Below are 27719 nucleotides of genomic sequence, written 5' to 3' on the forward strand. Positions count from 1 at the left end.
ACTTACTGCTGGTAGGAATGTAAAATGGTAGAACTACTTTGTAGCAGTTTGGCATTTCTTATAAAGATAAATGTGCACATAACATGTGAGCCATCAATCCCGCTTCTTTTTTTTGTTTGTTTTTTGAGACAGAGTCTCGCTCTGTCGCCCAGGCTGGAGTGCAGTGACGCGATCTCAGCTCACTGCAAGCTCCGCCTCCTGGATTCATGCATTCTCCTGCCTCAGCCTCCCAAATAGCTGGGACTACAGGCGCCTGCCACCATGCCTGGCTAATTTTTTTGTATTTTTAGCGGAGACTGTGTTAGCCAGGATGGTCTCAATCTCCTGACCTCGTGATCTACCCACCTCAGCCTCCCAAAGTGCTGGGATTGCAGGCATGACCCACCGCCGCGCCTGACCTTTTATTTATTTATTTATTTATTTATTTATTTTTTTTCCTAAGATGGAGTTTTGCCCTTGTTGCCCAGGCTAGAGTGCAATGGCATGATCTCAGCTCACCACAACCTCTGCCTCCCAGGTTCAAGTGATTCTCCTGCCCCAGCCTCCCAAGTAGCTGGGATTATAGGCATGCACCACCACATCCAGCTAATATTTTTGTATTTTTAGTAGAGATGGGTTTTCTCCATGTTGGTCAGGCTGGTCTCGAACTCCCAACCTCAGGTGATTTGCCCGCCTCAGCCTCCCAAAGTGTTGGGATTACAGATGTGAGCCACCACGCCCAGCCCCCAATTCTAATTATCCCAAGATAAATAAAAGCATATGCCCACATCTACACAGAGACTTGTATTTAGATGTTCACAGAAGCGTTACTTATACTAGCACAGAACCAGAAACAACCCCAAATTCAGCTTGTGAAAGGATAAACACAATGTGGTAAGTCCATGCTGTGGAATACAACTCAGCATTAAAAGCAGGGAGATGCTGATATACACATGAAGGAGGAACCTCAAAAGCATTGTACTAAGCCAAATAAGACAGTCAGAGAATACATAAGGCACCATTCCATTATGTGACATTTCAGAAATGTCAAAACTATAGTGACAGAAAGATGATCAGGAGTCCAGTGGGTGGGGAGAGGGGATTGACTCCAGAGGCTCAGGAGGGAACTTCCTGGAGGGTAGAAATGTTCCATATCTTGACTGTGGCAGAAGTTGCATGACTGTATACATTTGTCAAAAGTCACTGAATTGTACACTTAAAATTGGTGAATTTTATGGCATGTAAATTATACCTCATTAAAGCCATTTTGTGGTAAAATACACATAAAAATTTTACCATTTTAACTATTTTTAAGTGTGCAATTCATTCTCACTAAGTACGTTCATGTTATTATGCAGCCGTCATAGTCCATCTCCAGAACTCTTTTCATCTTGCAAATCCAAAACTCTCCAGGACTTTGTCATCATCCTACACTTAATCTCTGTACCCACTAAACACTAAATTCCATGCCTGCCTCCGCCAGCCTCTAGTAACCACTGTTCTAGTTTCTGTCGCTATGAAATTGACTATTTCTAGGTGTCACATATAAATGGATTCATAGGCTATTTGACCTTTTGTAATAAAACTATCTTTTTTAAAGTCTACTTTGGTGAGCTAGCTTTCTTACATTCGTGTTTGCATGATACATCTTTTCCTACCCTTTTATTTTCTGCCTCTGTTTCTATATTTAAATTGTGTTGCTGGAGAAAAGAATACTGTTGGGTCTTAATATTTTTCAGTCTATCTGCCTGTGTCTTTTTTCCTCTCTGCCCTCCTCCATGTGCCCCAAGGTCCTCCCTGAGGTTCCAGTTGGTTCTGTTAGTCACCAGCCAGTAGAGGGTGTGCTTGTGGGACAGACTCAGTCACAGCTGGGCTGCCTCAGGGGCCATGGTCTGGTCCAATATCAGTAGCCTTTGGCTTGGTGCTGAGTCCTAGTCCAGTCAGTAGTAGCCAGAGTGCTGGGGTTACATGGTGCTGAGCACAGTGGAATATATGGCCGCATTCCACCAGGAAGCATCCTTTTCCTCAGAACCGGAACTGCTGCAATTCTATGGAAGGGATGTAGGAGGCCAGGATGGGCTGGGTGTGCACCCTGTTCCCACTGAGGGAAATTTCAGGATTTCTGAGTTTTTGACTCAGGTAAAATGACTTCCACTTAGGTTTAAGTAAAGGCAAGTGAACTTTTGTTTGAATATTGGTTACTGACTGTGTGGACAACTGACAGTGAATAAATAGATCTTTTTGTTACTCTCCTTGAATTTGTTTTCCTTGCATTCTGGAAAATATCTGTCAGCTGATTCTTTCTGTACTTTTCTTACCTTTTTTTAAATTTTTTTTTTAATTGTCATGCAGTAAAATGTCCACTTTTTGATAACATGCAGAACTGTGTTATCACCTCAACAATCAAGAAACAGAACAGTTCCATCACCCCTCAAAACTCCCTCATGCTACCCTTTTAAAATCAAACCCTCCCCACCCCGATCTCAGGGAACTGCTGATTTTTTCTCCATCCCTAAAATATTGGCATATGAATGGAATCATAATTTTATAAAACCTTTAGAGACTGACTGCTTTCACCCAGCATAACACCCTGGAGACGCATCCGAGCTAAGTGTCCCCAGGGGCCTCTGCTTTTGTCCCTGGGCAGTATTCCATCATATGAATATACCTCTGCTTCAGATCCATCCTGCCGTTGAGGGGCATTTGGGTTGTTTCAGCTTTTGGCAGTTATGAAAACTGCTGTTGTCATTCGTGTACGATTTTTTGTATGAACATAGGTTTTCATTTTACTAAATACCTAGGAGTGTGATTTCAGGGTCATATGGTGATGTGGTTTGGCTGTGTCCCCACCCAATTGTCACCTTGAATCGTAATAATCCCCAAAGGTCAGAGGTGGGGCCAGGTCGAGATAATGGAGTCATGGGGGTGGTTCCCCCATACTGTTCTTGTGGTAGTGAACAAGTCTCTTGAGGTCTGATGATTTTATAAAAGGGAGTTCCCCTGCACAAAGTCTCTTGCCTGCTGCCATTTAAGATGTGCCTTTGCTTCTCCTTTGCCTTCCACCATGATTGTAAGCATCCCCCCGCCAGCCATGCTGAACTGCGAGTCCGTTAAACCTCTTTCCTTCATAAATTACCCAGTCTTGGGTATGTCTTTATTAGCAGTGTGAGAATAGATATGGTAAATTTAAGTTTATAAGAAAATGCCCAAATATTTTCCAAAATGACTACTGTTTTGCATTCCCACCAGCTATGCATGAGGGTTACTTTTGTAAAGCTCATCTCTGTCACACCTTTTGCATTTCCTGGAATCTGCCTGACTTGTTGATGCATGTCTTGAAACCATGGAGTAGGGAGGGGAGTGGCTTCTCTTGTTATTATATTAATAACCCACTTGGGGAATTTTTGCTTCCTCTTCATACAACCTTGGATGGAGTGAATTTCTAAACCAAGCTTGTCTTTGTGAACATGGAAGGCCTCAAAACATTCAGCTCTTCTGCAGGGAGAGTCCTGAAAGATGCACTCCAAGGGTTTAGCTGAAGAGAGTCTAGTGAAGGAAATATTTATGGAGGTATGGGCCTGGCTAAGGTAACTAACAAGGGATGATAGAGCACCCAGGGATTACCAATAGCAAGAATCCCTTCCCCTCCATCACTAGGCCTGCAGAAGTGAGGAGATAGAGTAGTAATACCAGAACCCACAGAGAGCTTGGAGCCGTGGAGGAGAGGCCGCTCAACAGAAGCTGTAACTGTAGAATGCAGCCAGAGCCTGAATAAACCCACAGCAGGGAAGAACCAGGGAAAGAAATATCCAGACCTGTCTCCTCCACTACCCTATGGATCCTTCTGGAACTTCCCATTGGTCAGACCCAATCAGAAACCATATGGAAAGTATATTAGCATGTCAGGATTCTCCACAGAAACAGAGCCAATAAAATATCTAGAAAAGAAGAGATTTATTATGAGGAATTGGCTTGTGTGATTATGGAGGCCAAGAAATCCCATCATCTGAGGGTCCAAGAAAGTTGGAGATGTAATTCTAGCCTGAGTGCAGAGGCCTAAGAACCAGGGGAGCTGATGAATCTAAAAAAAGGAGAGCGCTCAGGTACATACACAGAGAATTAAACAGGGCTTACCATGGTCAGGGGTTGGGGAGAAGAAATGGGGAGATACAGATTAAAGGATACAAAATAGCAGATATCTAAGATCAGCAAGGTTAGAGATCTAATGTAGAACATGAGGACTGAAGTTAACAAAATTATATTTTATCAGGGAGTTTTGTTAAGTAATTAGATTGTAACTGCTCTTGTCACACACACACAAAAAGGTAACTCTTTTACTATTTATTTGTGTCCTATAACATCATGTGAATCTCAAATATATGTAATAAAATTTATTGAAAAAATTTAAAAGGCTGGGCATAGTGGCTCATGCTTGTAATCCCAGCACTTTGGGAGGCTGAGGGGGGTGTATCACCTGAGGTCAGGAGTTTGAGACCAGCCTGGTCAACATGGTGAAACTCTGTCTCTACTAAAAATACAAACATTAGCCAGGCGTGGTGGTGCACATTTGTGATCTCAGCTACTCCGGAGGCTGAGGCAGGAGAATTGCTTGAACCCGGGAGGTAGAGGTTGCAGTGAGCCAAGATTGTGCCACTGCACTCCAGCCTGGGCAAGAGAACAACACTCTGTTTCAAAAAAAAAAATTATAAATACTGAGGTAATATTTCTACTTATAAGATTGGTACCCATTGGCCGGGCGCAGTGGCTCATGCCTGTAATCCCAGCACTCTGGGAGGCTGAGGCGGTCAGGAGATCAAGACCATCCTGGCTAACATGGTGAAACCCCATCTCTACTAAAAATGCAAACAATTAGCCGGGCGTGGTGGCACCTATAGTCCCAGCTACTCGGGAGGCTGAGGCAGGAGAATGGCGTGAACCCAGGAAATGGAGCTTGCAGTGAGCCGAGATCGCACCGCTTCACTCCAGCCTGTGTGACAGAGCAAGACTCCGTCTCAAAATTTAAAAAAAAAAAAAAAAGATTGATACCCATTAAATAATTTTCATTGCTGAAGGAAATGTGAGGAAACAGTTGTCATATACTTAGAGAGAGTTTAAATTGCTACTAAAGTAATCTGGTAATAAATATTAATGTGAAAAAATGCACACTCCTAGCAATATTCTCAGAAAGGAATCTAAAATATACAATTAAAATCACATAAAAAAAAACTTTACTGCAGAATAGTTTGTAGTATTCAAAAATGAAAAGTCTAATGTTTCTCAATAGTAGAAGGATTAAATACTTTGTGATATGTCCACACAATAAAGCACTATGCAGTTACTACAAAAATATATCTATGCATACTAATTTGAAGGGGGGTTCAGCATACCTTACCGCTGAAAACTGGAAGTTACAGAGTAAATGTATAGTGCATCCTTTTTTTATATAGATAAAAGCAAAAAACAACAAAATCCTGTATGTGTGTTTTGTGTTTGCACAGTCATGGAGAAGAGCGTTGAAATATAGTAACACCAGGCCATTAGCATTATCTCAGGGCAGTAAAGGGTGGAATGAGAGAAAAATGTTCAGGTTTTCTTTATACACCTTATTTTTTTTTCCACATGAAACATAATTTAAGCATGTTGTATTATACTATTGTGTTTAAAATAAAAGTATATATTTTATAAAATAAAAAAATAATAATCACAGCAAGTAAGCCTTCTGTGGAGCCCACAGAAGTCAGCTTTGGGGGACACAGTGCAGGGCAGAGAAGGAAGGAAAATGGGCCAAGATGAGGCGAGACAGGCAGTGGCAAATGGAGAATAACCAGCCCGGCTCACCCCCTGTGCCTCTCAGCACATTCTTGCCTTTTGCTTGGAGGACACTGAAGACATTGGTTTCCTCCCACAAACTCCAGTCAGCCGATGTACCATCATGTGGTGATATCATTTCAATTTCACCTAAATCTGAATTGTGACATTGGCCACCATGAGTGCCCTTGATGTAAGAATGCAAGGGGCCGGGCGCGGTGGCTCACGCTTGTAATCCCAGCACTTTGGGAGGCCGAGGCGGGCGGATCACGAGGTCAGGAGATCGAGACCACGGTGAAACCCCGTCTCTACTAAAAATACAAAAAATTAGCCGGGCGTGGTGGCGGGCGCCTGTAGTCCCAGCTACTCGGAGAGGCTGAGGCAGGAGAATGGCGTGAACCCGGGAGGCGGAGCTTGCAGTGAGCCAAGATTGCGCCACTGCACTCCAGCCTGGGCGACAGAGCAAGACTCCGTCTCAAAAAAAAAAAAAAAAAAGAATGCAAGGAAAAGACATAACTGAATGTAACTGTTTCAGCCTCTGTAGATGGACGCTAGAGCCAAGCTGATACATCAGAGCCTTCTTTTCCCATCACTCATTCCACGTTCGCCTTATCCTGGCGGCACCCCAGATGGGCATTGTTTTATTTGGTGGGTGCATTAGTTTCCTAGGGTATTATAACAAAATACCATAAACTAGGTGACTTAAAACAACAGAAATTTATTATCTCCCAGTTTTGGAGGCCAGAAGTGTGAAATCAAGGTGTTGATGAGGCTATGTTCCCTCTAAAACCCATGGGGGAATCCTTCCTTGCCTTCTCCTAGCTATTGGTGGTTGCCAGTCATCTTTAGTGTTCCTTGGCTTGTTGAAGCATCATTCCCATCCTCTGTCTTCATGTGATGTTCTCCCTGTGTGTCTTCACATTGTCTTCCCCTTGTGTGCATCTGTCTCTGTGTCCAGATTTCTCCTTTTTATAAAGAGACCAGCCATGTTGTATTAGGATCTACCCTAATGATCTCATTTTAATTTGATTACCTCTATGAAGACCCTACTTCCAAATAAGGACACATTCTGAAGTACTGGGAGTCAGGACTTCAAAATATCTTATTTGGAGAATACAATTAAACCAATGATAGTGGATGGCCCCAGTCTGTCCTTAGGATCCAAGTTTTTCGTGATGCTCTTTGTGGGGTTTCAGGGTTCCCACTGATAGTTGTTGCTAGATGTGTGGATATCGAAGGCTCCCCACTGAATTCCAGACATAGTCCTCCTTACTCCATAGTAAGCAATACAACTTCTCCCAGTAATTGCGATCAAGGGTAGTAAGTCTTTCCCCGAGTAACTGGGATCAAGGGTAGTAAGTCTTTCCCCGAGTAACTGGGATCAAGGGTAGTAAGTCCTTTTCTGCCTATCAGTTCTGTAGCAAAGGGAGCCCATAATGGGCAAGGGACAATCTCACCTCCCAAGCATGTCTCAGTTTTTGGTGAAAACATACTTTGGGCACCAAAACATGTTATCGAAAGATTCCAAAGCTCCAAGGATAAAGAAAATATCCTAAATATTTCCAGAGAGAAGAAAGCCACACACATAAGACTGGGTATCAGAATGGCATTGAAATTTTCAGTGGAAACACCGAAAAACAGAAGACAAGAACGATGCCTTAGTAATGCGAAGCCTAGAAATCTATACCCAGTTAAAGTAGCTTGCTTCTTGGTTTCTCCCACTGCCAATTTAGTTTTGGCTTTGCTAGGTCTTCTGAGGCAATTAACACTTGTTCACCTACTTTGCAGATTCTAAATTATTATGGCATTCATCTTCTCTCCTATTTTCTTTGTCTTGGTAGATTTATGCTCTTGTAAAAACTTTCTTTACTCTTATTTTAATGGGATTTTGGAAAGGAGCTGTTTATGTGAAATTGCCTTATTTTTTACAATGAGAAATTACTTGAAAACAATTTTATGACACTGATTCTTTGAAGCTATTTAGATGTTTTTGAGTGGCCAGATCACTAGGTATGGGTAGAGATTCAGCTCCTTCTGTAACCTAAACTATTATTTCAGGGATGAAATATGATGTTTAATGTTCCAGATAAGTTACCTGGATTTCTTCAGGAGACTGAACTGAGCTGTGAACTGCTCAGTCACTGAGAGTTTACTCTTTCCCAGCATGAGAGAAAGAAATTAATGGCATGGCATGAGACATATTTTACTCCCCAACTTTTTCTCTTGAAAAGTTCAAATCTAGAGAAAAACTAAAATGCAGTGCAATGAACATCCATATTTCCTTCATTTGGATTCATCAATTGGTAACATTTTGCCAGTTTGCTTTATCTCTCTGTTATTTATATGTGTGTGTGAGAGACAAAACAGTATGTATATTACAATATGGAGAGATACAGCAGCATAATATCTTATATATAGATATCTCCTATATATTTACGTAAAAATATAGTAGTTATTGACACTTCATCTCATAGGGATTATATTCATTAGTTTGTGCTGCTATAACAAAGTACCATAGACTGGGTAGCTTATAAACAACATAAGGGTATTTCTCACAGTTCTAGAGGCAGGAAGTCTAAGATTAGGGTCCCAGCATGGTTGGGTTCTGGTGAGGGCCCTCCTCCAGGTTGCAGACTGCTGACTTCTTGTAATCTCAGATGGCAGAAGAGGCCCAGAGAGCTCTCTGCGAATCCTTTTATAAGGACCCTAATCCCATTGATGAGGGCTCTACCCTTATGACCTCACTTGTCAGAGACCCTACTTCCTAATACCATCACCTTGGGGTTAAGGTATCAATATCACAATTTTGGGGGAGGCACAAACATTCAGTCCATTGCAGGGATAGTTTAAAATCATTTCTAAACATCTCAACAAGACATACATTCCTAACATGGTTGCATTCAGAGTGAATTAAAAATGCATTGAGCAGTATCTCCTGAGCTAGGCTTTTTAGTAAAAGCAAACACACACACCCCGCCACACAAACACCCACACCCCGCCACACAAACACCCACACACTCACCCTTAATTTCTGGGACGTTGTTGAATCTGAATATATGGAACCATCTGAAATAGCCAGTAATCACTGCCATTCTTAATGACATCATTTTGTTAAACATTTTCTTTCTTTTTTTTGAGATGGAGTCTAGCTTTGTTGCCCAGGCTGGAGTGCAATGGCATGACCTTGGCTCACTGCAACCTCTACCTCCTGGGTTCAAGCGACTCTCCTGCTTCGGCCTCCTGAGTAGCTGGGATTACAGGTGTGTGCCACCATGCCCGGCTAATTTTTGTATTTTTAGTAGAGATGGGGTTTCATCATGTTGGCCAGGCTGGTCTCAAACTCCTGACCTCAGGTGATCCACTTACCTTGGCCTTGCAAAGTAATGGGATTACAGGGGTGAGCCACCACACCCTACCTGTTAACGTTTTCTAATTTAGTAAAAACAAAGGGTAGGTAAAGCAGCTCACTGAATGGCCGAGACCTAAGCTGTCTACCATGGACTGCCAGGATGCCCTGCTGAAGAATAACAGATAACATTCCTTTCAGTTATATAAAACCATTGTTAGTAATCTTAAAATGTTATGTTTTATGTTTTTTTTAGCTGTGAAAACAGTTTTTCAAATTTGCTCAAAGTATATATGGCATTCTAGATTTGTGCCAGATGTCCATTAAGTGATTTACAAATGTTGAGAATCTAAGGATTCTCAGAATTCCTACTTATTCAGGTTTTTGTGTTCATCCAAATTAAAACTGTCATGCAAAGGGTCCCTATCAAATACTGTCAAAACAATTTGACCTAATTGGCATTTGTAAAACAACAGCAGAATATGCATTTTTGGAAAGTGCACATAAAATATTTACCCAACAAAGATCACCTAATTGTTTTGTTTTTAAAGAACGTTTAAATAAAGCTAAAACTTTGCTTGGAAAAAAAGTCTCTTCTCCTGTCTCCAGTGATTCAATTAGGGAAGCTGTTAATAGGTAGGGAGGGAGAGAGGCCAGCTCATGACTTCATAATATCAACTACTTAAATCGTTATACACTAAAATTCTTATTTCTCTTTAAAACTAAACAAATCAAAATTATAACATGCAACATGGCATTCAGGCTTATTAAATTATAAATTTTTTCTGCCTCTTAAATAATAGGAAAAAACCTGTGTATCTAGAAGGACTTTGCAGTAGTTACAGTGAGTTTCTATATATATTGTATTTCAATTACTACTTTCCAAAGAACTAAAACATTATATACTATATACTGTTATATGCTATAAAATAAATATACTCAATAGAAATTATACTGAGCATATGTAGATCTTTCTTTCAAGATCCAGAAACCACCACACCTAAAACTGAGGGTACATTAATCATGAATTAATATAGGCCATGAGCCCAATTTGAAAATATTTGCTCATAGTGTTACTTTGCATGGAATTGTGATCTGCCCTAGCAGATTTTAACGTTGAATGCATGTGTCTTGAAGGAGGAATATCACAAACGGGACTTCACGGAGGTGCTCTCTCCCAATATGTACAACAGTAAACTCTGGGAAGCCTCAGGCCACTGGCAGCACTACAGCGAGAACATGTTTACCTTTGAGATTGAAAAGGACACTTTTGCCCTCAAACCCATGAATTGTCCAGGGCACTGGTGAGTATTAAAAGCAAAGCAGAACTTTTCATGAGAGCACATAGCACACTTCATCACAATTAGCTTTTAATGCTTTGTGGAATGAAAGAGTCCCTTTAATCTGAAGAGTGGTGATTACTAATTTTTACTAAGTTGTTTCATTCTGGAGAATGGATTTACTTTTGAAAATATATTTGATCTTTGGCAGGTATGGAATGTTAGCTGGTAACCATTGCATTTTTTTGTGCTGATTAAAGGATAATGTTATGTGTCAATTTTATAAGTTTTATAATATTTGTCTTTCTTATAGTAATGCACTTCAGATGTTCATATTTGCAGAATATTTAGTTCTTTCATACTGTTTGGGTGGATTTAACAAGATCAATGAGGTCATAATCAATGGGTTTCTGGATTTCACTGATTCCAAGATACCATTTTTCTTCCACGTTTCAACATTTCTGAAGTTGAAATGCATCTTACAGTTGGTGACATCTTAGCATTATATCATAATTTAATTAATAGGTTATTTTCTTTCTTTGTAGCACATAAAATATACACTTTACAATCAATGATGTCTTTGATTTTATGAAAGACTAATTATCATAAAGTTGGTATGCAAATTCAACCTTGTAAGACAAACATATTTTACAACTGAAACTGAATAGGCATAATTGTCCACAAAAAACAATCCCAACAATCGTAGTTTTTGTATTATCAACATACATAGTTTCAAGTAAATTTACCTAGAAGATAATTATTAAAACCTATAACTGAACACTGAAGAAAGCTCTTTGCCCTTTTAAATGAAGATGAGTAGAAATTTAACTTTATGATGATGTCATGTAAAAAATATATATAACTTTAATTTTAGGAATACTGGTATGTAAACATTCTGTATCCTCTCTTTCTAAACAGAAGGTAGAAGCTACTCTAGTGTTTTGCATTGTAAAACACTTGTGTTAACAATTTCTTAATTCATTTTCTCAAAGGCATCCTTTAAAATTATAGCCTCATACTTTAGCTATAATGAAAGTAGAGAATTTAAGTTTGTCTTTTTACACCTCAGAATAAGAAAGCAAGACCATGGTGGCTTGGAGGCAATGGGATATGGAAGCTAGGAGTGCTTTCTGTAGGAGAGAAGTCTTTCATTCAACAGAGAACATAGCTGACTGCTTTTGGTGCTTGGAGCTAGAAGTGCAGAGGTGATTAAGACACAAACCATTCCCTCATGGAGCTCCTGAGCAGAGTGGGCAGGGCCATGCATGTAGACAATCTGTTATAAAAAGACCAGTGCCATAATGATGGCATGTTTGAGGTGTTCCAGGAACCTGAGGAGAAACTGCCTAGCCCTGTCTAGGGAGATGTCTAGGAGGGCTTCATTTAAGAAGTAGCCTTTGAAATGAATCATAAACAGTAAATGGTGATTCACTGTGTGGATAAGGGGAGGGAACAGCATTTCTGGGAAGAGGTAATAGACAAGCTTCTTTCTCAGGGTGCTGCAGTGATGTAAATACAAGGTTCACTAATTTGTGGAAGAATTTTTTTTTTTTAACCTGGTGATCTAAGAACTAGAATAAGGAGTTTATGAATCTTGAGGCTTAATTGTAATTTCTTTAGATAATTATTTAATCTTTCTGTGCTGTGTAAAAGCTGTGTGTTACCGCATCTTTTCTAGTCTAATGTTTGCCCATCGTCCACGATCTTGGAGGGAAATGCCTATTAGATTTGCTGATTTTGGAGTTCTGCATAGAAATGAACTGTCGGGGACTCTTAGCGGCTTGACCAGAGTGAGGCGCTTCCAGCAGGATGATGCTCACATCTTTTGCACAGTGGAGCAGGTAAACAACAACACAGAGTGAAGTAGGGTGGTCACAAATTCAGTGTGATGCCCTGAACACATCTTGTATTCTTTCAGAGTTACTGAAACATAGATGTTTGGTCTAGTCTCTGAGATTCATTCAGCGCTAACCTGCTGTCATTCTCTAAATTAGGTCAATAGATTAATCATCTCTTGACGTGAAATGTATCCCTTCAGTGATTTTATTAACCTAAATTCCATTAAGTGGAGTATTTTAAGGGATTTGGTGGGATTCTGGATGTTTTGTTTTTCAATATTGCCTAGAACTTAAAATTTACTTTTTCAAGTTTTTGTGTTAATTCAAGTTAAAATTGCCATGCAGAGTTTCACTATCAAACAATTTGACCTAATTGATGTTTATGTAACAACAGAAGAATATACATTCTTTGGTTTCATGTTGGATGGGTAATGTGCCAGTGTTGTATCCAATGTGCTTCGTGTTAGATGGGTAATATGCCGGTGTTGTACCGAGGTGTGAGGGAGGCACATCTTACACATGTGTGTACACCCAGTCATCACGCTTATGAACTACAAAAGGATAAGAGTATTTGTTCTTTGAAATTGCACATAGAATATTTACTAAAATAGACCATATTCTGGACCATAAAACAAGTCTCAATAAGTTGAAAGGGATGCAATTAAAACAAAATGTTTAATTAACCCTAATGTTTAACCCTAATCCTAACTGACCACAATAGAATTAAAAATAGATAACACAAAATCCAAAGGAAAATTAGATAATTTTATATAACAAATGAAATAAAAACACATCAAAATTTGTAGGATGCCATTTAAGTGGTATTTAGAGGGATGTTTATAGCACTGAATACCTGCATTAGAAAAGAAAAATCAATGACTTAGCTTTTACTTAAGATAGAAAAAGAAGAACAAATTACACCCAATGTAATGGAAGCAAAAGAAAGAAAATAAGAAAGAGCAGAGCAGGAATCACTGAAATAGAAAACAAAGAATATAAATAAAACAAAAGCTGGTTCTCTGAGAAGATCAGTAAAATTCATAAACCTTTAGTCAGACTGATAAGGGAAAAAAGAGAAGACAAATAAAAATGTCAGGAATGAGGCAGATGTCATCACTACAGATTCTGTAGCTATTAAAAAGATAAGGCAGATTTATGAATAACTTTATGCTAATACATTTGACAGCTTAGATGAAATGGATAAATCTTTGAAAGACAAAACTATTAAACTTCACTCAAGAAGAAGTAGATCATCGCATAGCCCTGTGTCCACTACAGAAATTGAATTGATAGTTAAAAACCTTCCTACACAGAAAACTCCAGGCCAAGATGGTTTTACTGGTGAATTCTACCAAACATTAAAGAAGGAATAATACCAATCTAGAGATACTCTTCCAGAAAATTGAAGAGGAGGAAATCTTCACCACCTCATGAAGCTAATGAAGCTAATATTGCTCTGATAGAAAAATAAGACAAAGAAATTAAAACTACTGAACATCTCTCATGAACATAAAATCAGAAAATTTAAACAACATTTTAGTAAGTCAAATCTAGTAATTTTTTAAGAAGGACATCTTAATCAAATGGACTGAATCCCAGGAATGAAAAGGTAGTTTAACATTAGAAAATGAATCATTGTAATTCCCCACATTCACAAACTAAAAAAAAAGAAAACAAAAAGACAAAAAGCATATTATCTTCTCAGTAGATGCAGGAAAAAGTATTTGGCAAAATTCTACATCCATATCTCATGAAAACTCTCAAAACCAGGAATGGAAGGGAACTTTCTTAACCTGATAAAAGGCCTCTATGAAAAACCTACAGCTAACCTCATACTTAATAGTGAAAGTCTGAATGCTTTACTCTTAAAATCAGGAATCAGGTAAGGATTCTTTCATTACTTCTCTGATCATTGTACTGCAGGTTCTTTCTGATGCAGTAAGTTAAGAAAGAGAAATAAAAAACACCTAGATTGCAAAGAATTAAAACTCTTGTAAATGACATGATCATCTATGTAGAGATTAGATGGAATCTACAGAAAGCTATTAGAAGTAAGGTGAATTTAGAAAAATCGTAGTATGGAATATCAACATACAAAAATGAATTGTATATGCATTTCATAATAAACCCTTGGAAATTGCAAATAAGAAACAATTTATAATAGCATCTCAAAACATATGATAGTACTTTGGGATAAGACTGACAAATACGTTGCTTGGACTGAGTTGTGACTCCCAAAATTCATATGTTGAAGTCCTAACCCCCAATGTGCTGGTGTTTGGAAATGGGGCTTTGGGAAGTAAGTAGGTGTAGATGAGATCATGAAGATGGAGCCCTCATGATATGATTAGTGCCCTTTTAAGGAGATGCCAGAGGCTTTCTTATTCTCTCTGCTGTGTGAGGACACAGTGAGACGTCAGCCACTGGCAAACTAGGAAGAAAGCCCTCACCAAGGAACTGAATCAGCTAGCACATTGATCTTGGATTTCCCAGCCTGCAGAACTGTGAAGAATAAATGATTCTTATTTAAGCCACATGCCTATGGTTTTTGTTCTGGCAGCCCAAGCTGAGTAATACATACATACACAACCTATACAGTGAAAACTTTAAAACATTGCTGAGATAAATTTAAAGAAGGCCTAAATAAATGAAATATACCTTGTTCGTGGGTTGGAAGACTAAATATTATTAAAATATCAATTATCCCCAAATTGATCTATAAAGTCAGTACAATCCCAATCAATACCCAAGCAGACTTTTCTTTCCCTGTAAGAGTTGACATGCTGATTCTAAAATTCGTATAGAAATCACAAGAACCTAGAATAGCCAAAAGAACTTTGAAAAATAAAAACAAATTTGGAAGGCTCACTATGCTTGATTTCAAGAATTATTAGAAACTATAGTAATCATGCTGGTCTAGATAGATAAATCAGCAAAACAGAGTCTAGAAATAGACACAAATATATGGACAACTGATTTTTAATTAAGATTCAAAGGCAATGAAATGGAGGAAAGGTAATATGTTCAACAAATGATGCTGGAATGATTGTGTATCCATATGCAAAACATGAGGTATGAGGATTCATACCTCATACCATATGAAAAAATTAAGATGAATCACAGGCTTAAATGTAAAACCTAAAAACACAAAACTTCTAGAATAAAAATTGGGGAAAATCTTTGTGATTAGGTGATAGGTGATGATTTCTCAGATATGACACCAAAGGGCAATCCATAAAAGAAAAAATTTGATAAATTGGATTCCTCAAAATTTAAAACTTCTGCTCTTCCAAAGATACTGATCAGAGACAGGAAAGACAGGTCACAGACTGAGAGAAAATGTTTGTGAGGCACACATCAAATAAAGGACTTGAATCCAGAATACTTAACAAATATTCAAACCTCAATAGGAAAACAGACAACCCAGTTAAACAGTGAGCAAAAAAGACCTGCTTTGGGAAAGATGAAGTAGGTGCTTTCCCTTTCCTTCCCTCTAAGAACAAGTAAAAACCTTGGATATTACATATAAAACAAACACGAGACTCTGAAAGGTGGTGAGAAAAAAGTCACACCGGCTATGGACATCAGGACCTAAGAAACAACACGGTAGTGAGTTCCTTAGGTGTTTTTGTTTTGTTTTTTTTTGCCACATATATTCCAGACTTGGCAACCAACAAATGCCAACAGGCATCGATAAAACAGACCAACAGAAGTCTGCTTGCTGTAGCCAAAGGACTTGGAAAGGGGCAGCCTAGAAAGATAGAAAAGTTTTAGACAGTATCTACTATATTTCAGCCAGACACCACAGAAAAAACTGTGGCCCTTTATATGCCAGCAAAGGCTAATTGAGGAGCTTATATTTTAACTCTCACCAGGCTCTAAATAAGTACCTCAATACCTGTTGGAATGGGTAAGAGAAGGCTTATTAGGAAGCTGGGACTTTTACTCCTGCATTAACAAGAGCCCATCCCCTCCCCCAACCCAGCAGTGTCCGTGAAGACTATGTGGGGAGCCTGGACTTTCACCCTCCCCTGGAAGTAATGAGGTGCCTCTTCCACTCTTGCTTGAGTAGTGTCAGAAGACGTGCAGTGGAAAGATAAGACTTTTTGACTGCCCATTGGTCATGAGGCCATGCATTCTGTGTGCAGTAAAGGCCATGGAGGGGGAGCTAGAACACCCGTGCAACCCAGAAGTAACGAGGAGCTCCTCTCCCCTTACTTCCTTTCCCAAAGGAGCTTGGACTGCTTTTCCCACCTGACAGTAACTGGCCAGTACTGTCCTCCCCCTGCTGGAAGAGTGTCAGTGGAAGTCAGCTAAAACAACATTTAAGATCCAGAGGCTTATTATAAAACCCAAAATGTCCAGGTTTAAGAAATTGAAAATCACTCATCATGCTAAGAACAAGAAAAATCTCAACTTGAATTTAAAAAGACAATCTATCCACGGTAACACTGAGATAACAAAGATGTTACAATTATCTGCCAGAGATTTTAAAGCAACCACCATAAAAATGCAATTACTAACTAATGAGCAATTACTAACACACTTGAAACAAACAAAAATTACAAAGTGAAGAAATAGAAAATCTCAGGAAAGAAATAGAAGGTATAAAGAAGAACCAAATGGAAATTTTGAACTGAGAAATATAATATTCAGTGAATAGATTCATGAGCAGAATGGTGAAGACAGACTTAAAGAACAGAAATTACCCAGTCTGAAAAACAGAGAAAACAGACTGAAAGAGAAAAGAACAGAGCCTGAGAACAGTGGGATATAACAAGATATCTAACATTCATATCATCATAATTTTGGAAGGAGAGGAGACTGAAGGTGGGAGTGAGAAAGTACCCAAAGAAATAATAGCCGACAACTTGCCAAATTTGGCAGAAGACATCTACAGATTCAAGAAACTGTTCAGGATAAACTCAAAGAAACCTACAGCAAGATACATCATAGTAAACTGAAAACTAAAGACAAAGAAAAAGCTTGAAAGCAATGAGAGAGAAATGATGAATTACCTTTAAAGAGAAAAACAATTTGAATGATAGCAATTTCTCATTAAAAAACAAAAATCAAAACTCCTGGAGGCCAGAAGGAAGTGGCACAATACTTTTAAAGTGCTGAAAAAAGAAAAAGGAATTTTCAACCCAGAATTCTATGTCTAAAGAAAATACCCTTCAGGAATTGAGGGGAAATCAAGATATTGGACCCACCAAAAGAATGGCTGTAGGAAGTTTTCTAAACAGAAAGGAAATGATGAAAAGAGGAGTCAGGGAACTTTAGGAAGGAAAAGATTGTGAAAATAAAAACAGGTAAATACAATGTATTTTCCTTCTCCTTTTGCGTTTTCTAAATTATGTTTGATCATTGAAGTAAAAATCACATTTCTGATGTTCTAAATGTATGTAGAAGAAATGTTTAAGAAAATTATACTATAAATGGGATAAGGTACAGGGAATAAAAGTTTCTGTACTTCACCTGAGCTGGTAAAGTGACAATATCTAGACTGATAAGTTATATAATACCTAGAGAAACCACTAAAAAAAAAAAAAGCTATAGACCGGGATACACTAAGAGAACCTATAGATAAATTGGAATTGAATTCCAAAAAAATGTTAAAGTAATCCATAGGAAGACAGGAAAAAGAAAACAGAAATGAATAACAAGAGAGAACAAGAAGGAAACAAAAAGGCAGTGTAAAGCCCTAACATATTACATTAAGTGTAAATGGTCTAAATAAACCAATTAAAAGAGATTGACATAGTGGATTAAAAAGCATGACCCAGGCTGGGTGAGGTGGCTCATGCCTGTAATCCCAGCACTTTGGGAGGCCGAGGCAGGCAGATCATGAGGTCAGGAGTTCAAGACCAGCCCGACCAACATGGTGAAACCCCATCTCTACTAAAAATACATAAATTAGCTGGGTATGGTGGCACACACCTGTAATCCCAGCTATCAGGATGCTGAGGCAAGAGAATCGCTTGAACTTGGGAGACAGAGGTTGCAGAGAGCCGAGATCATGCCACTGCACTCCAGCCTGGGTGACAGTGATACTCCATCTCAAAAAAAATAAAATAAAATAACCCAACGATATGCTTCCTACAAGAAATATACTCCAACTAATAACACTAAAGTCAGGTCGAAAGTAAAAGGATGGCAAAATATTATACAAATATTAATCAAAAGAAAGCAAGGATGGCTATATTAATATCAGATAAAATAGACTTCAAAGAAAATTACCAAAGACAGAGGTTATATAATGATAAAAGGGTCAGTCCACCACAAAGACATAGCAATCCTAAATGTGTGGGCATCAAAATACAGAGCTGCAAATATGTATAAAAACTGATAAATTGAAAGGAGAAATAGACAAATTCACAATTACATTTGGAAACTGCAACACCCCTCTCTCAAAAAAGAATAGAACAACTAGGCAGAAAATCAGCAATGATATAGAAGAGCTCTGCTATACAATCAACCAGTGGAACCTAACTGACATGCATAGAGCACCCCACAACAGCAGAACATGTATTCTGTTCAAGTGCCCACAGATACAGTCAACCAGTGGACCCTAACTGACAGGCGTAGAGCGCCCCACAACAGCAGAACATATGTTCTGTTCAAGTGCCCACAGATACAATCAACCAGTGGACCCTAACTGACATGCGTAGAGCGCCCCACAACAGCAGAACACATATTCTGTTCAAGTGCCCACAGATACAATCAACCAGTGGAACCTAACTGACAGGCGTAGAGCGCCCCACAACAGCAGAACACATACTCTGTTCAAGTGCCCACAGAACATTTAAACCATAGTGGATCATATCCTGGGCCATCAAACAAACCTCGACAAGTTTAAAAGAATTGAAATTACACAAAGTGTTTTTTCCAACCCCATGGAATTAAAGTAGAAATCAATCGCAGGATGATAACAGGAAATCTTTTTTTTTTTTTTTTTTTTTTTGAGACGGAGTTTTGCTGTTGTCACCCACGCTGGAGTGCAATGGTGCAATCTTGCTTACTGCAATCTCCACCTCCCAGCTTCTACCTCAGCCTCCTGAGAAGCTGGCATTACAGGTGTGCACCACCATGCCTGCCTAATTTGTGTGTGTGTGTGTGTGTGTGTGTGTGTGTATTTTAAGTAGAGACAGGGTTTCACCATGTTGGCCAGGCTAGTCTCAAACTCCTGACCTCGGGTGATCCACCCGCCTTGGCCTCCCAAAGTTCTGGGATTGCAGGCATGAGCCACCATGCCTGGCTGATAACAGGAAATCTATAAGCCCTATTGATCACTCTCCCTAAACATATTATTACTTCCTGGTAATTTCATTCTTTCCTGAATCCCCTGCATCCTGCACAGTGCTTAGCATGTGGGCAGTTATTATATTGTTTGTATTAGGTTTGTATTAGTGAGTGTTCTCCAAAGACATAGAGACAGTAGGATATTTAGATATATGAGGAGATTTATTACAGGAATTGGCTCACTTGATTTTGGAGGCCAAGAAGTCCCATGATATGCCAATTAAAAGCTGGAGAAAGGCCAGGCATGGTAGGTCACACCTGTAATCCCAGCACTTTGGGAGGCTGAGGTGGGTGGATCATCTGAGGTTGGGAGTTCAAGACCAGACTGACCAACATGGAGAAACCCTGTCTCTACTACAAATACAAAATTAGCCAGGCATGGTGCCACATGCCTGTAATCCCAGCTACTCAGGAGGCTGAGACAGGAGAATCGCTTGAACCCGGGACGTGGAGGTTGCAGTGACTGTGCCATTGCACTCCAGCCTGGGCAACAAGAGCAAAACTCTGACTCAAAAAAAAAAAAGCTGGGGAACTAGGAAAGCTGATGGTATAACTCCCAGTCTGAGGCCAAAAGCCTCAGTGGGGTGAGCAGAGGAGGGAGCTGGTGTAAGTCCTAGAGTTGGTGGGCCTGAGAGCCAGGAGCTCCAATGTCTGAGAACAGGAGAAAATAAATGTCCCAACTCAAAGAGAATTTGCCCTTCCTCTGCCTTTGAGTTCTATTCCTGCCTTCAACAGATTGGATGAGGCCCACCACATTGGTGAGGGTGGAAGTTGTTTACCCATTGCACTGATTCAGATGCTCATCTCTTTGAGAAACACCCTCACAGGCATTCCCAGAAATAAATGTTGTAAGGGTGGCCAGCTGTCTGGCATCTCTTAGCTCAGTCGAGTTGACACTTAAAAGTAGCCATCACAAGCCATTATCCTCAGCAAACTAACACAGGAACAGAAAACCAAACTCCATATGTTCTCACTTATAAGTGGGAACTGAACAATGAGAACAGATGGACACAGGGAGGGGAACAACACACACTGGGGCCTGTCAGAGGGAAGCGGAGGGAGGGAGAGCATCAGGATACATAGCTAATGCATTCTGCTCTTTAATACCCAGGTGATGGGTTGGTAGGTGGAGCAGACTACCATGGCACACATATACCTATGTAACAAACTACGCATCCCACACATGTACCCAGGAACTTAAAAAAAAATGGGTGTGGTGGCTCATGCCTATAATCCCAGCACTTTGGGAGGCTGAGGCAGGTGGGTCACTTGAGGCCAGGAGTTCAAGACCAGCCTGGCCAACACGATGAAACCCCTTTTTTACTAAAAAAAAAAATACAAAAATTAGCCGAGCATGGTGGCAAGCACCTGTAGTTCCAGCTACTTTGGAGGCTGAGGCATGAGAATCACTTGAACCCGAGAGGCAGAGGTTGCAGTGAGCCGAGATCACACCACTGCATTCCAGCCTGGGCGACAGAGCAAGACTGTCTCAAAAAACAAAACAAAACAAAAAACTAGCCATCGCAGTTAATGAACGAAAGACTTGATATCTCAAATCCATCAAATTCCTTGCATTTCGGCTGCTTGTCTCTGGTTTAAGCCACCGTCATCTTGCTCCTAATGGACTCAGCCAGCTTCCTGACGGGGCTGTCTCTAATCTTGCCAATTCATTTCATATACTGTGAAAGAACACATTGGGTCATGTTAGTCCCCTGCTTAAACAAAGCAAAACAAAACCCTTCATTGCCTCCCCATTGTTCTCAGGCTAAAAAATCCATACATTCTCCTGGCTTTGAAAGCACTTAATTTTCTCTGGCCCCTGCCTGCCTCTAGCCTGTTCACCTACCACACTGCCCTTCTGCCGTTCATCTCATCATATGCAGCCCCCGACTTAGTCTGCCTCTCTGTCCACTGAGCCTTCAACTCAGCGTGTCCTCTGCTCACAGAGCTCCTGAGGTCCCATGCAGAGCGTTTGCTTGTCCCCTGCTGCAGCTCAGTCTCACTTCCTCTGGGCAGCCCCTCCTTGCCGCTGTCCTGTGCGTGGCGCTGCCTTTTCATAGTACAGTTCCCTTGCCTACTCCTTCTCCATTCCCTGCACCGGCCTGGAGAATCTGCCAGCCTGCACATGCCTAGCACTCAAACGAAGGTTCAACTCAGGATTGGATGAACAACCAAAACAGGATCATCAACTGTACTCCATTAAAAACATGCTTTATTTCTGTCTGACGTGAAGCATTTTATTTTTTAAAACATAAATGAATTTAATTTGATGCTCTATTTGAATGTTTCATTCGCTTTGATTTCAGATTGAAGAAGAAATAAAGGGGTGTTTGCAGTTTTTGCAATCTGTTTACTCAACATTTGGCTTCTCCTTTCAATTAAACCTGTCAACAAGGCCGGAAAACTTCCTAGGAGAGATTGAGATGTGGAATGAGGCTGAGAAGGTAAGAGACACACCTTGTGCTTCCTCTTCATTTTAGTCGTATGGAAAACACCTGAGAGGCTGCACGTCTTCACAGGAGGATGCAATAATTTGTAATAGAAATTTTGAACCTGGAAATTATGAGATAGATAAATAGGTTGTAGAATGTGGTTATCCCGTTTTCTTTGTGACGGTGATAATAATAATACCTTATGTTTGCTGCACACTTAAAGTTCATATCTGGCTTTTATTTATAGTCCTTCAGTGCTGGTCACTAACAGCTGGCCCAGGTTTTTAAAGAAACCCTCTGATTGCTGTAACTCTCAGTGGTTTATTTTAACTGTTGCCTATTGAGTCATCTTAGTCCGACTGTGGTCCCAGGGCTGCATGGTCTAGATGTAGATGTGCATACTCGATGCTGGGGTCCCCTTCATAGTCACGTCCTGTCGTACCCTGCCCTGTGTCTGTCTGAAGACACCCACGCTCAAAGTCGTTACATCTAAGCTTTGCAAAACCAAGATAAGGAGCTCATCACGTTGCTTTTTTTTCTTAATAAACACAAAGGATATAGTGTGTTTCCCGTGTTTGCTTTTATTAAAAATGAGGATGGTGTCATTGTCAGACACCCTGCTCTGTTAGTTCTCCTCTTCTTGGAATGTAATAGTCCCAACTTATCCATGGGGAATAAGACCCCAAGTGGATGCCCAAAACCCTGGATGGTACCAAACGGATGGCAGTCAGGTTGGGATACGTATCTGTTCATGCCTTCAACCCACAAATTTAATGCCCTTTCTTTTTTTCTTTTTTGAGATGGAGTCTTGCTCTGTTGCTCAGGCTAGAGTGCAGTGGCGCGATCTCAGCTCACTGCAAGCTCCGCCTCCCAGGTTCACGCCATTCTCGTGCCTCAGCCTCCTGAGTAGCTGGGACTACAGGCACCTGCCACCACACCCGGCTAATTTTTTGTATTTTTAGTAGAGACGGGGTTTCACTGTGTTAGCCAGGATGGTCTCGATCTGCTGACCTCCTGATCCTCCTGCCTCAGCCTCCCAAAGTGCTGGGATTTAATGCCCTTTCTTTTCTTAACTAAGCACCGTTCATGCACTGTGGCTGGAACTTTTGCAGTGTGAGGTGCAACAGCAAAACTAGCATGAATTTCTTTTTCCTTCTTCATGAATTCACAACTTACCCAACGGATAGAAGATTTTTTTTAACCATAGCTCTTAGCAACTTCAGCATAGGATTTTTTTTTTCCTTATTAAATGGATAACTTTCACCTTTTCACTTAAAGGAAGCATGTTGTGGCTTCACTCTGGCATATCCAGATTGCTAGTAACACAACTCTTGTGCTTTGAGGCCATGGTTAAGGAAAATAAGGGTGATTGAACATAAGCACTGTGATATTGCATAGTTGATTTGATGAACATGGCAGCTCCCAAGTGACTAACAGGTGGGCAGTGCACCCAGCATGGAGACTCTGGACAGAAGGACAGTTCACATCCCAGGTGGACAGAGTAGGACGGTGCTTTATCCTGCTGCTCAGAGCAGTGCACAATTTAAAACTTGTGAGTTGTTTATTTCTGGAATTTTCCATTTAGTATTTTCAGACTGCAGTCGACTGCAGGTAACTGAAACTGAGAAAAATGAAACCACAGATAAGGGGGACTGCTGTACTCATGGGAGCTTAACACACAAATACAAGAAATAAGAATCAGAGAAGCCCTGGATTAATAGTGCAACAATTATTTTTACGTGATTAATAGGTACAGAAGCCAAGCAGAGGCTGCACAGAAGCAGTTTAGCCTTGAGCTCTAAGTAGGGCCTTCTCCTCCCCACTGACCCGTGCCCATCCTAAGCTCTTCTTCCACGTCCACTGCATGGACGAAGAGGGCCAAATGAGATAGCCTATCTACCCTGGGAAGGATGCAGACTCAGTTTACCTAACAGCCATGTGGAAGCAGGAAGAGGAAATGAGGACACAGCTCAGCTCTGGAGCCATTTTGCTCCAGACTTTAAAGTCTGAAAGTACTTGATCTCCATGAGTAAATTATAGAAGATCTCTAAGCATCAGGGTCCAGCATGAAATGGTGATGATGATGACGGTGGTGATGGTGGTGGTGGTGATGTAGCAATAACACCCACTTCCTGAGGGTATGGTGAACTTAAATGAAGTAATTTACATGGAGTGTTAGGCATAGTGCTAGGCACAGGTAAGTGCCCAGTAGATGTTAGGTGTTGGTATCATTGTCATTACTCCATTCATTTGAAACTTGGTGGGGTGTGGGGAGCTGAAAAGGGGATGGACCAGGTGTAGACCTGGCATGGGGAGGATAGGGTGGAAGTCCCAGCATTTTTGCTCTTTCCTTAATTAATGGGGGTAAATAGTTTAGCAGCCAAGCCTGAGGTCACCCAGGGGTGCGACTGGATGGACCTGCTTCCACTTTCGAGATATTTCTCTCCAATAACTAACCCTGGCCTGGAAATCACTGAGATGAGCATTTAAATGTTTTGTCTTCAGAAGTGTCTGAAACGGTTTGAAAGAGACATATCTTGCATGAATCCGATGCTCTCTCGGCTCTGGCAGCTCCTAATGTGCCTTCCTGTCCTGTGTCCTCCAAGGCCCGAGGAGCAGCAGTGACCCCTGCTTTATCCTCTTCCCCAAAACTTGGCCTTTCCTTGGCTTTTTAGCTTCTTGCAGTCCCCAGAATTCTTTCCATCACTTGGTATCTGCTGTAGGAGGGCCTCATTTGTCCTGGAAACATGTACCTGTGTTCCTTCTCCTGTGAGAAACAGAGTGGAACAGGGGAGCGCGGCCTCCAGGCCCAGGAAGTGTCTCCGTGGGGTGGCTTTCTCTGGTCCTAAGAAGAAAAGAAGCTGCTTCTGTAAGATCAGGCCTATGCAGGACACTCCCAGGATCCCAGGAATAAAATCTCCATCTTTCTCAAGATCAGATCCTGACTGAGGTCCTGGGAAAGGCTGCCAGGACTCCAGGAGTCGGCTTCCTTGATGATGGCAGCTTCGGCCCTAAGACTCTGCCACGGCTCTGATTTTCCCATGAGGCATGTCACTCCCAAAAGTCTGCCCCTCATGGGCACCTGTATGTTGGAGGTGATGACGGGAGTTTGGCTTGTGTTTTGGCAGTACTTTTAGCCAAGGACTTAGGAATGCCCACGTGCTTCCCAGGGAAGCTGGATTCATGGGAATACTGGAAGACTCTGGGAAATTTTTTATTAATACACACCTGCACCCTCGCCTTCAATGTGGAACATCTTCACTACAAGCTAAGTTGAAGGCATGTAGTAGCTTAGGCTGAAGACAAAAGTGGAGCCTCATGCTTCCACACCCCTATAAATTATAAGTGACCCTCCCAGACATGTGCAGAGGTGAAGGAAAGGCAAAAAAGTAGTAGTGAGGCCTGCCCTCTTGGCCTTCTTACCCACCCAAACTCAGAGTGGAAGAGGGAGTGAGATCAATGCTTTCCTGCTTTTTCATGTGTGGAGGCCGGTCACCAGGAGGCAGAAGCTGGTTGATGTGTAGGGCACAGGGGGCCTGTGTTGCGAGGAGGGCCAAAAGCGTCCCCTCCCTAATGCTTACCTGAAATTCACTGGAACAATTTATAAATGATCTTTTCTCCCCAGCTGAAATGTTTATGTTTCTTGAGAGCAGGTGCCACCTTAATCATCTCTGTGTAGTCCCTGCTCAATAGTTTATTGAATGTAAAAGATGCTCAATAAATATATGTTGAACTAACATAGACTGTAATGAAGAGTTATAGTAACTTTTGTGAGCTGTATGTAAAAATAAAGATACAATGTATAATTGTATCTTTTTTCGTCTTTTGAAAAAGCAACTGCAGAACAGCTTGATGGACTTTGGAGAACCATGGAAAATGAACCCAGGTGATGGAGCATTTTATGGCCCTAAAGTAAGTCGACCACATGCTTCAAAACAGCAAAATTTAAAAGAAAAATAAATACTCTCTCTAAGCAAACACTATTTAATTTGTAGATTGACATAACAATCAAGGATGCTATTGGCAGATACCATCAGTGTGCTACAATTCAGCTGGACTTCCAACTGCCTATTAGATTTAATCTCACATATGTCAGGTGAGTGATTGAATGTGATAAATATTATAGTACTAATATTCTAATTTTTTGTCATTTGAGTATTAGCAATACAAAAATAAACAGTGAATGTCTAGTATATGTGCTATACGCTCAATATATATTTGTTTACCTGATCATAATCCAGTTGGGAATCAACTTGAATTTTCTGGTCTAGTAGGGGGAGGAAGATAAGTAAACGTGAGAGTAGAGATATGAACAAAGTTCCGTGAAAATATGATCCAGGCTGCTGACTCTCCCTGATTCCAGGGGGAAGACTTCACAAAATGCTGGCATTGGGTCTGTGTCTTAAGTATGAGATGTTTTCTTGAAAAAGCAGGGAAAAAAAGGCAATTTTATCACTGTAAACCAACAACTTCTTTTAAAAAAATACAGTAAAATTAACTCTGTGTGTGTATGTGTGTTGTGTGTGTACAGCTTGATGGTTATGATTCTGTGATTCTCTCGTGCTGCTCCTTTGTAGTCAAACACCCCTCCTACTGCTGACCTCTGGCTACCGCTAATGCGCTCCCTATCATCATGGTTTTGCCCTTTCCCGAATGTCATGTAAACGGAGCCATGCAGTGTAGAGCCTTCTGAGACTGGCTTCTGTCACGTAGCACAGTGCTGTGGAGATTCATCCATGGTTTTGCAAGTATTGATAGTTTGCTCCTTTCTGTCACTGACTAGTGTGCTGTTGTGAATCCAATCTCTCATTTAAGGGTGTTTGGGTTGCTTCCAGTTCTTGGTGATTATGAATAGAGCTGCTGTAGATATTAGTGTATAGGTTTTTGTGTGAATAGAAGTTTTCATTTCTTTAGGTTAAATAACTGGGAATGGGTCATATGATAATTAAATATTTAACTTTGTAGAAACTGCCAAACTGTTTTCCAGACCAGCTGCACCATTTTGCATTCTCACCTGCAATGTGTAAAGAGTTCCAGATGTTCCACATCCTTGCTAGTACTTGATATTGTCAGGTTTTGTTTGTTAAGCAGTTCTAATAGGTGTGTAGTAGTATTTCATTATCTTTTGATTTTACATTTTTTTAGTGGCTAATGATGTTAACATCTTTTCATGTGCTTATTTGCTATTCGTTTATCCTCTTTGGTTAAATGTCTGCCAAAGTCTTTTTGCTCATTTTTAATTGAGTGATTTGTTTTCTTACTGTTAAGTTTTGAGAATTCTTTATATATTCTAGATACAAGCCCTTGGAGGAATATATGATTTGCAAATACTTTGGTCTGTAGCTTTGCTTTTTCATTTTTTGTAATATCTTTACTTTCCCATTCATCCTGAGTTATTAAATACAATAAAGTTTAATTTCTCAATTTTTTTCTTTTATGGATCATGCTTTAGTATCACATCTATAAGCTCTGCCTAAGTACAGGCCATGAAGATTTTCTTCTATGTTTTATATTAAAAGTTTTCTCGTTCTAAGATCTGATTGGAGTTCATTGTTTGTGTAAGATGTGACATTTAGGTCAAGATTCATTGTTTGCATCTAAATGTCTAATTATTCACACATCAAATGATGTGTGAACAGGCCATTATTTCACCATTGACTTGCCTTTGTATCTTTTTCAGAAATTAGTTGGACATATATACGTGGGTCTGTTTCTAGGTTATAAATTCTGTTCT

The 27719-nt window shown here is 40.3% G+C and overlaps 1 protein-coding gene and 1 non-coding gene across 2 annotated transcripts in view; one reads left to right on the forward strand and one right to left on the reverse strand.

The window, feature by feature from the left end:
- The window catches only part of TARS3 (threonyl-tRNA synthetase 3), a 70362-nt gene that overhangs the window by 27904 nt on the left and 14739 nt on the right, over window positions 1-27719 (forward strand). The window contains exons 11-15 of the mRNA XM_032174323.2: window positions 10271-10437; window positions 12092-12254; window positions 21860-21997; window positions 25820-25897; window positions 25981-26081. Of these exons, the coding sequence (XP_032030214.1) occupies window positions 10271-10437; window positions 12092-12254; window positions 21860-21997; window positions 25820-25897; window positions 25981-26081 (647 nt within the window). The remainder of the gene's footprint in view (window positions 1-10270; window positions 10438-12091; window positions 12255-21859; window positions 21998-25819; window positions 25898-25980; window positions 26082-27719) is intronic.
- LOC116482822 (small nucleolar RNA U13) lies at window positions 12713-12814 on the reverse strand. The gene has a single exon (XR_004252083.1). It is a non-coding gene; the product is annotated as a small nucleolar RNA U13 (small nucleolar RNA).

The sequence above is a fragment of the Hylobates moloch genome, unplaced genomic scaffold (genome assembly GCF_009828535.3).
Source record: "Hylobates moloch isolate HMO894 unplaced genomic scaffold, HMol_V3 SCAFFOLD_14, whole genome shotgun sequence".
NCBI lineage: Eukaryota > Metazoa > Chordata > Mammalia > Primates > Hylobatidae > Hylobates > Hylobates moloch.